The sequence below is a fragment of the Pocillopora damicornis genome, chromosome 2 (assembly GCF_964200805.1).
Source record: "Pocillopora damicornis chromosome 2, jaPocDami1.2, whole genome shotgun sequence".
NCBI classification, from domain to species: domain Eukaryota; kingdom Metazoa; phylum Cnidaria; class Anthozoa; order Scleractinia; family Pocilloporidae; genus Pocillopora; species Pocillopora damicornis.
Window position 1 is genome coordinate 8,013,181 of NC_142671.1, and position 10,160 is coordinate 8,023,340.

The 10,160-nt window shown below is 36.8% G+C and overlaps 2 protein-coding genes across 8 annotated transcripts; one reads left to right on the forward strand and one right to left on the reverse strand.

Moving 5' to 3' along the window:
- Window positions 1–718: 718 nt before the first annotated feature.
- Window positions 719–2,837, forward strand: LOC113685156 (uncharacterized). 4 transcript variants are annotated; one of them, XM_089195857.1, is made up of 3 exons: window positions 719–910; window positions 1,682–1,891; window positions 2,520–2,837. In XM_089195857.1, the coding sequence occupies exons 2-3, from the start codon at window positions 1,687–1,689 to the stop codon at window positions 2,543–2,545; spliced, it is 231 nt and encodes a 76-aa protein (XP_089051983.1). In that variant the 5' UTR covers window positions 719–910; window positions 1,682–1,686; the 3' UTR covers window positions 2,546–2,837. The 4 variants fall into 4 exon arrangements, with proteins under 4 accessions (XP_089051983.1, XP_089051984.1, XP_089051986.1 ...); XM_089195858.1 differs by having other exon boundaries at window positions 809–948; XM_089195860.1 differs by having other exon boundaries at window positions 823–895.
- Window positions 2,838–3,492: 655 nt separating this feature from the next.
- LOC113685155 (ZP domain-containing protein) lies at window positions 3,493–8,990 on the reverse strand. Of its 4 annotated transcripts, none has more exons than XM_089195848.1 (7): window positions 8,845–8,990; window positions 8,263–8,381; window positions 7,958–8,032; window positions 6,966–7,340; window positions 6,335–6,554; window positions 5,176–5,483; window positions 3,493–4,085 (listed from the first exon to the last, which is right to left on the reverse strand). In XM_089195848.1, exons 3-7 carry the CDS (start codon window positions 8,010–8,012, stop codon window positions 3,907–3,909), a joined length of 1,137 nt encoding a protein of 378 aa, XP_089051974.1. In that variant the 5' UTR covers window positions 8,013–8,032; window positions 8,263–8,381; window positions 8,845–8,990; the 3' UTR covers window positions 3,493–3,906. The 4 variants fall into 4 exon arrangements, with proteins under 4 accessions (XP_089051974.1, XP_089051972.1, XP_089051973.1 ...); XM_089195846.1 differs by having other exon boundaries at window positions 3,493–4,088; XM_089195847.1 differs by lacking the exon at window positions 8,263–8,381.
- Between the last annotated feature and the right edge of the window lie 1,170 nt (window positions 8,991–10,160).

The following is a 10,160-nucleotide window of genomic DNA, read 5'->3' on the forward strand; positions in this document are numbered from 1 at the left end:
TTGCCAATGATAACCTTAAGCAATTCACATATAAAAAATTATGTTAATTAAACTTTCGTGAGCTAAAATACGGATAGGAGAAACGGAAGATTTGATCTGATCGAAACTAGTTGCTAATAATAATTGCTTTCCCATCCCAGACACGGTTTTCACGCAAGCTTCTTAGCAAGTGTTTATTAAGTCTATTTTTCACGTCTGCCGTGCGCACAGGCTTTTAATTAAACATCAAGGTTGTCAGCAGATGCAGATTTTTCTTTATGTTTTCTTTTTCTTAACATAAGACAGAAGCATCCTGATTTATTTGCAGAAAGTCGAAAGCAAATGGGGAAATGTTTTATCGAAATTGAGTGTGATGTGTGTCAAAACTGACAAGCAAAGTTATGTTCAGTTTTTTATCTCAAAGAAAGAATGATACTCGCTGTTCGTCTCAGTGATCACATCAACAGAGCGACTGAAATCGGCAAGCAAAGGATCTTGGACATACGCCGGTCAGGCACAACTTATTAAGCGAAATTACCGCGCTCATTAACAGGACATAGTGCCGTTAATTACCACGCGAAACGCAATTTAAGGCTTTCAGATAAAAAGAGTCATCGAAATAGACAAGAACTTGACAAGTGTTTTCGAAACAGGAAACATTTTTGCTGAAAAAACTGAACGAGCAGACAGATCCAAATTGAACAGTCTGTCTGCCTTTCCATCCAGTATCTACAATGTTAGGATAGCAAAACATACTTCTATATTCCCACCAATGAGAAACCCCGTTTTTTTTTTATCGTTCCTAGTTTCTAAAAGCTTTTCCTTCAAACTCGGCATCGATCAGACCCTTTAAGTTAAATTGTAAACTCGAACATTGCAAACTTCACTGGTCTCGACATAGGCTACAAAACTTCAAGTCCGCAAACCTACCGTAAGCTAATTCTTTTTCTTTTGCCAGTAATATTTGAGGTGTACGATAGTAATTTTGGCGGAGAGTCATCGAATGTTCACTTTAACTTAACGAAAACGGGAAACAAAAAAAGATTGCATGTGAGACCTTTCATTTCTCAAAATCTGTAATTTACTGTCAGAACGATAGATTTAATAACCAGAGCTCAGTAAGAGTTTGTTTTTACGATATGCTCTTTACATACACTATATCTGAATATATATTTTTTAATTATTGTATCCAAAACTTGAACCAATCGCCTCTATTCCAGCGTTTTTCACAGGTTCAAGATCGTCTAATTGAAACTCTTTGAGCTAATTTCAATAGTGACTCGGAAGGTATTCTTTTTCACAAATTCCGGCACCTTTAAAAGTATTATCTATTGCTTTCTTTCTTTTTGAAACATAGATGCGTCACGGTCACAAAATAAATACAGTAGAATTCAAATGTTTCGGGTATTGCTTAACAACATCATTATTTCAAAAACTTCTTTTCATTGACATTTTTTTAAATTTTTGTGTCACATAGCAAGTGTTCCTAAGCAAATGTACTGTAAAGTAACTTCCCTTTTTTCCTTTTTTTGTTCACGAGCTTTCAGTAGCTTTATTTCTAATTCAGAATGAGGTATGGGCTAGTACCTGGGGGCGACTATCGAGTAAAGGGAAAAATATTTCTAAACGAATACACGGAAAAAACGTACTTCAACTATTTCCTTGTAAACTTTATTTCTGTAACGTGAACTTTTTTCTGTAGAAACTATGGTGTCTTCTAAAGCATTTTTCGTTTCATTCCTGGTTTCTTGCGTTCTTCTCTCGGTTTACTGTCAAAAAGCTGAGGAACAGGGGCTTCCCGGCATTCGCTGGGGGAGACATTTTCAAGAGGATGACCTCACTCAAAGAGGTGGAGAAGGAAAGCTTTGGAGAGTAATGGAGCAAAAAAGAAACCATCATTATCGATTAAACGGTAAGACATGCAAAGATGTAAAAGAAGATGTAAAAAAGCAGCAATTTTAGTCTTTACTCTTGAATTTGATCAATTTGTATTTGTTTAACCGAGTAAAACCTGATAATTTCACTTTTATTGTACAGTTTTCATATCAAAAATAAAAAAATTTTTTCATATAAAAAATAGAAAATTAAGTTAATATTGTCAATAAAGGTTCCCGTTTAAATTTTTTTATATTGCATAGAGATAGGTTAGTGATGTTCCTGAGGCTACAAAAATGAGTGAAATGTCAATGCTGCCCTAAGAATTTTTAACTGGAGGGCCTCAGCGTGGTTAGCTGTCGACCCTTACGAAAGTAACGGAAGCTCTCACATCTAATTACCTTTTATATCTGGATAACATATGACTCACCTCGGGAATGAGGGCTAATTTGTTTTTTATAGCCGCCATTTTGAAAAAAATTACGCGTCCGAGGTCTGGTACGAGAAGAGGGCGGGGTTAGGAAAAAAGAAGCCGGCGAAAATGGTTCTTATTCATAAAAAAAAATGATAATAATAAAATGAAATTGTGATAATAGGAAGAGGAATCCCTTTCCTAGAATCAAATGTCTTAAGATATGCTAAAATACGTCTTTTCATTTCAACAGATGGAGTCCAAAAGCAAGAATCGTAGGAACAGTAAAAAAAATCCTCAATTAAAAACCTTCGTGAACAAAAGGGATCCCTGTCTGTTAAATACATGATACTTCATCAACTGAGAGTTCATGACTTTTAAAGAAATACTAGAATCAGTTCTGTGTTTGGAGAGCACATCAAGTCGTGTGGTAAATGAGTTCTCCGTACATGCCACGTCAGTGATTAACTTCTAATGTAAATGTAGGCTTATCTTTGCTGTTATCCCCAGCCTATGATATTCGGATATTGTCATAAGTCACTGAATAAATTGCTGCCTTTGATCCCGAAAAGTCTATCTCATTGTTCCATCCGAATATTCAATTCAATAAGTTTCCTAACGTAACATACGTCAATTTATATTCTTAAGATTGTGAGCATAACTATAATATTCTGATTAATTTCTCTGAAAGCAAGCACATTTAAATGGAGATAGAAGGGGTTATACGAAATAAATGGGGCAGGTTTCTAAAGAAACTGCGGTAGGTGAGTATAAAAGGGTAATTTAACACTATCAACAACTGAGTTGATAACGTAAAGTGACCTCCGTATAAAGTTTCAAAGCTGACGTTTCGAGCGTGAGCCCTTCGTCATTCGCTCGTTGGTTATACGAAATAATCAATTTAAATAAAAAATGATCCTCTTCCGACACATGTCTCATAGAAGAAACTTTCAGTTGGAAACATTGTGCCTGAGATCAGTCGTTTTGGTTGCTGTTTTTAAGCTTGAAATTCGTAGCTGAAGTTTAGCCCATGATGCTTTTATGCTTTGTTGCAAATTACATTTTGAACAGTCTATAGTTTTCTCGCCTTTCCATAGCATTTTTCATTTTTTCAATTTAAAAAAAAATTGTCAGGCTTAAACAACGTTTAGTGAGACGGTCAGAACGGAGATTCTCAGGAAATCAATTTGCGAAATCTTATTATGAAGTCAAATAAGAGTTTAAACTTTTTTTTAACGGTTTGAGCTCTTCTTTATTCATTGTTACTTTATTGTTACCTTGTTTCATTATTTCTACTCACACAATGTGGCTAAGATTCCTCTATAACTGCGGCATGACCAAGCTAATTCTATATGATAAAAACCCCATTAGCGCAAACTTTTTTTAGGATAATCCATAAGGCATTCGGGGTCATAAAGGTTACCGAGGGTAAATTTGTTAAATGGTTCTCCACATGAGACATTTTTATCAAGTGGTTGTTGTTGAGGACGAAGCTCGAATCAATTATCACGCTGAGGATTGACTGCAAATAATCTAACTAGCCTGTTTGAATATAAATTTGCTTGTCATTCAAAACATAACAAAAAGAGAGGTTCACAACCGTACATTATTTAAAAGGGCGCAATCTGTGTGGCCATGGATTAGGTAACGATACTTGGGTCTTTATGTTGTCGCCATTTTTTGCGATTGCGCATGATCAAGAAGGTGGTCACGCTCACAACTGCTATAGAGGCAATACCACTGACGACCGCAATGATTGCCACAGTTGTTGTGAAAGACTTCTCCCCATCCAGGTGATCCCCATCAAGGTGATCAGATCCTGCTGAACGAAGAAAACGAAAGCTAGTTATCTGTTACTCTGTCCAAACTACATTTTATTTCAAAGGTTTTAGCATCCGTGCTCACTTTTAAGAAAAATATAAATCAAATTTCTGCCTTCCTTGATCTCTTTTGGAATGATGTGAACATTCTACAAGTCTTCTGCTCCTTTTGGTATTTAAGGCCATCAGTTAATGCAGTTTCCTGCCCCGTTTCCCACATACGGGATATCTGAGGGATCTGTCTCAATGGGGATAAAAACTTTGCCGTTAGGCGCAAAAATTGACCAGTTTGAACCGTAAGTCGTATAAAAGGTTAGCCGTAAATTTTCTTTGAACCATAACGGAAAGAAATTAACCGTTAGCCGCAAAATGGCCAAAATTTTAACCGATAGACGCAAAGCCATCACTCTATTGAGACCCTCAAATCGTAGCTCGATCAAAGAGCTGAAATTTCAGCGTGGTCACCAATCAACTGGAAAGCATTACATTTCAAGTTTCTCCCAATCACCAGACTAAAATGTTAGTGAGGAAACACATATCCACATTTGATTCATGTTACCAAGATCTCAGTCTGAATCCCCATTCTGTTACTTTTTACCCGGAAACACGAGTTTTTATTGAGCAATGTTTAATTGAGTTTCGGAAATAATACAAGATTGCTTTAGTTTTGCTTATTTCCTTATTTGATGGGTCTAGAAGACTCACACCCATTCTGTCAACCAATCAGATTCAAAACTAAAACCAATGGTGGTTTAGCTCGGTCACATGCGTTTTCCCGCGCTTCAAGCATTTTGCTTGTCTTTACTTTGCGTTCTCATTAGCTTCTTTTCATATTTCCATTCCTCTGATTTGCTGGCTGATGTTTATTGGTTCAGTTCAGGTTTTGCAACACAATAGTTATGCTCTCTATTGTTATGCTTCAGGATTCCGAGACGATTACCGATTAACTTTGAAGCAGCCGGTTTGAGCTGTGATAAGAATTCTCTTGCTACATTCCTCGAAAGGAATCAGCAGCTATATATAAGATCTTAACTAGTAACCATGATAGACGGACTAATTAACAACTTGAAAGCCATGAAACTCACTTACCATTTTCCTCTTGTTCTTCACTCTCAAACTTTAATGGCCCAAATGTCACACGATACACCTCAGACTCGTCTACTACTGAGCGCTTTTTTCTCGACTTTGGACATTCAATTAAAGTAGGGCAACTACAAGCGGAGTTTCCCCCGTCCGCCAAGCAGACCCTGAGATCGCAGTGGATAAAAACCTCATCTCCTTTTTCAGCCCCAATATATCGATAAGATTGAATTGTGAAGTTTTCTGCTTTGTCGTCCTCTTTACAAGAGTACGATAAAGTATCTGAAGCATCTTCGCTCGTAGCTGAGTTGCCGCAGCTGTTGATTAAGCATGAAGCGACCATCTAATATCAAACTGCGTAAGATTTTGAGATCATATATAAAATGATATTCAACCTCAAAGCATTCATAATCCGTCGAATATTTTCGCTCGCGCGGCATTTTTCAAAACAAGTAACGTAAACAAATATGCCTCAGTTAGCCTGCGCAGTTGATTATATTCAAACATTTATTTCCGAAATAAAAGCCTTAAATTGTTTCTTTTACTATTATTATTATTAATATCATAATGCCCAGATTATATCGTCCCGTTTTAAACCTTGCTTCCAACGCAGGTAAAATCCTCATTTAGATAGGAGAGAAATTTTGCAATCTTTACGGAAGAAGAAACAAAAGTTTTTGTTCAAGAACTTATCGTGTAGAAGAACATTGAAAAGACGACATTCCACGCACTAAGCATCTTCGACAGTAAGTTGTTTGAAAATTTTTTTCCTTGACGTTCTGAATTTAAAAGGTTTCTAATCCGCTAGGCTTTAACTTTCCTTGACCTTCACTCTCAGAAAACTGCACTCTTTATAGAACAGATATTGATCGCGGAAAAAATTACCACGCATATTCAGAAGCTTACTTGATGTAATTATTAATTGTACGTTGATGCTGTGGATATATATTTCCTTTAAAAAATACCATAAGTAACAGTTGCAGTAATTATTTGAACAATGCATCAAATGTTTCCGCCAACAAGCCGAACGATTGGCTCAAACCTGTCACGTGACTTAAACTGGGAAATATCCTTGCTATAATTCCTCCATCAGTTATCGCGCCACACGTCCGATACGATTATGTATACAGTAGTTGATGAATAATTAGATCAAGAGTGAAATTCTTACCCGTTCTCTATGAGTTTGAATTTTCCGACTGTAGACTGTGCATCGTTGCTCTGTGATGACCAACATTCTTTAAGATACAGGTCAAGATTGGGTGCCGCACTCTGAGTTTCGACCGTAACCTCGAAGTACAAAGTTTGATCCAATGCAACTGGATTGAGTACATTAGTAGTATGAGCGGGATCATTGTAAACTTTGAGAGTAAACGTGAAATTTCCTCCGCCTATGGAAGAGAAAAAAATAATAACAAGCAGATTATCCTTGTGTTTGAAGTATGGCTTCTTTTCTGCCATTACTGAAATTGCAGCTTACATGAAAAGATGACTTCTTTACTTTGATTTCATCCGCAGCTGGTAAAATAGAATTTAATCCTTTAAAATTATGCTATGTTTACCAATAAAGATAAAATGTCATCCAGCGAAGCTTTTCAAAAATAACCTGCAATTCCACTGATTTTGCTTCACAAGACTTAAAAATTGGTTTAATAGATCACCATCTCGGCATTTACGTTCCCAAGTTGCTGAAGAAAGCCTTTGCTGGAGGGTTTATCCGAAAATATTGGAGATGCTCGATAAACAGTTAAAGGTTAAGAATATTTACAAGCCTTATAATCAGTACTATGAAAGCAACTTACTTGAGTCATTTGCTACCCGGTTCTTAACTGGTACGAAGGATGCTGTTGCTCTATCTTCATTGTCATAGTCACAGAACACTAAGTACAGGTGGTCATACACACGCAGCTGCCCTGTATCTCCTGGGGCGACCTGTTCAGCTTTGATTTCAATTGTGTATCTTATGCTACCGGAGAGCTGTTCTGCAGTCAAGGAGCAGTCTGGTAGCACAAGGTCTGAGAAGATGACATCGCTTCCGCTAAATGTTGGCTGACATTCAGCTTTTTGCTGTATTGCCCACTGAGTTTCGTTCCAAGTGTCTAGACGTTCAACGTTGTTGATACTGATACTCACGGTGTGATTGGATTTGCAAATAACGCTGCCTATGGTATTTTGACCTGAAATCAGAGGAAAACGAATCCAGATCATGGATGAATAAGTAAATTATGAAAAGATAACTAAATCAATGCAATAAAGAGTAGATGCAATAAAGCGCATCGTTCATCCAAATAAAATGTCTGTTAGGTACAAGGCGTGTGAGTTACAGTTCACTGATTCGATTCATTTATTCATTTTGTTTGTTGTTGAACAACAAACAAAATGAATAAATGAATCGAAATTTCTGAGTATTCGCCCATTTCTTTCAGTCTTCACCTTTCTATTGACCACCACATTTCATATTTAATGATTGGTGTGTGTATAACCTCTTCAAACAGGATTTTTTACTTTTCTGGTCTCGTGAAAGGCGGAGCTGCCTCACTATTGATGCATCATCTCGAAGAAAATGAGCATAAACAGCGTTAAAGCTGTTAAATCCGATTTGCGTCACTCATTCATTCTTAGGCAACCCTCGCTCATTTATAGTTCATTTTTCCGAATTCTATGTCTGCCTATTTTTCTCACTGACCTATATATTTTGTAGTTTCTTACACTTTGAATGTAAATACAAAGTTCGCTGAGAGAAGAGCTGAACAGAAAGAGGCAAAGCCTATTCAGATCTTGAACTCCCACATACCTGTCACGCATTGAAAAACAAGCACAAGTAATGCAAGCAAAACTCTTTCCCTCATGATGTACTAGACGCCGATTTCTGTAACGAGGAACCCAACACTCCGTTAACATTAATATCATTATTTAGCTTGAATTCTTACCATTTAAAAAAAAAACAGTAAACACAGAACGAAATATACTAAGAAGTCTAAAATCAAAAGGAAATCTTAAAATTCCAATAATAAAATCCAAGTTGTGTTTCCGAAATACAACTTGGGTTTTTGATAAACTCCTATAGATGTAATGATAATTAGGATAATGAAACTCAGCTGTTCTAAGCAGTCATCAAACCACAGATGATGATTTTTTTTTCGTTTGTACTTGATGGTTTTATGGTTCAAAGCTGCAGGGCGTGTAGAAGAAAGGCACTTATTCATATGGTAACCAAACTAAAGAAACAAAGCAAAAACAGCTTCTTTCTAGATTAAGTGACCTGCTGTGAATTACTCGATAACAATATCCACTACTCACCTTGCTTTTCATAAAAGTATTCCAAGATCTCGCGTTATTTCGTATATGATAACAAATATACTTTTCATTTTCATAGATGTTTCATTCTTAACTGGATCCAACCGTTAAAAGTAATCCGACGATTCTAGTAGCATGCACAATCTGTCTAACAAAGTGACACTGAGTTTTTTTTTTCAGGCCTTATTTCAACTACTAGTTCAGTAGTGTTCATAACTCCGAGGATCGCCTATATTCGTTTCTTCAACCGCAGTGCACATACATGATTTTCATATATATTTACAGTCATTTATTTAATCTGTGTTCAGCAATGACTGGTAAACTGTGCTTCAATCAATGAAATAACTGACGCTGTTCAGTGTTGTGAATCTTCTAACCACTTACCTTAGTGTCTCACTATCTCACTACTTTGTTGAATCTCTAGGCTCCTGTGACTCTACCAACGAAAGCAAGCGGCTTGAAGACTGAAGACTGAAAACAAATTCACGGCAAACTGGAAAGCATGCCGTGCCTCACGTTTATCTGACTTCAGCAGGAGAATGACTTGGCTGACTTGTTAAACAGAATGCAGCAGAAAACATAAAATAAATCACAAAAGAACAAAAGGAATTTAAGCTAATTAGTCTCCTTGAAAGAATAGCGAACATCACAGAGAGTCAGTAACAATTGTTGCTCATCCATCCATGGATTCTAGAAAATGAACTCTTCAACAAAGAATTTAAAACTTTTAAATTGTCTTATTGTACACCCTCGCTTCATGTTGAGATTAGATTTAAAATGATAGAACACGAATTGACTTTTTACATCTAAACATGTTTAAACGTCGCTGAAAGTTTTGCGTCTAACCCCATCTTAATACAAATCAAAGAAACTTGCCGGTGGCTGCAATCTACTCTCGATTTATTTACTCATGATTAATTGATGGCATTTGTTTTCATGACAAGAGGGTGCAGAAATTTTTTTCCGGCCTTCAGGCAATTCCTTTGTTTATTTGGTAAGTATGTGGGTGTTTATAGACAAGGTTTTCTTTTAAGTGTCTGTGAATATATGAAAATCATAATTATGTGAACTGCGGATAACGGAGTGAACATCTTCGCAGTAATAAACACTACTTAAGCAGCAGGCCTGAATCTCTTTCAGGCCTTATTTCCTCTACTGCTTAGGTAGTGTTCATTACTGCGAACATCGATTCACTTCTTTATCCACAGTTCACACATCACCGGTGTTCCAGCCCATGAACCTGTATGTATAAACTGCTTCCAGAACGTATAAACTTCCTGAGACAAGGTCTCGATGGAATAAGTTAGACATGAAAAGCATCACTAGTTGCAGGGTTGTAATGATAGCTTATTAGTTTCATAGATAAAGTATGTTGTGAAAAAAACTTAAGTAGAAACTGAACGCAGCCGCACACAACACACAAGGGTATACTGATCACCCCAATCAGTTCTGGCCGAGTGAACTTAGCTCCCATTTTAAAAATTTCTGGAGGTCTTAGGTTTAAGAATGTCTATCTTCGGACTTTACGTCAAGGATCTCCTTCCTCCCTACACTTAAAATTCGATGGCAAAGCCACTCGCCTGCCAGAGAAGTCTGGATTCTTACAGGTCCTGAAATGCCCCGAGACAGTTTGTCTAATAACATTCATTTATATGACCAGTTAGATAAAAGAATAGAGAAAGAAACCGTTCCTTTCGAAA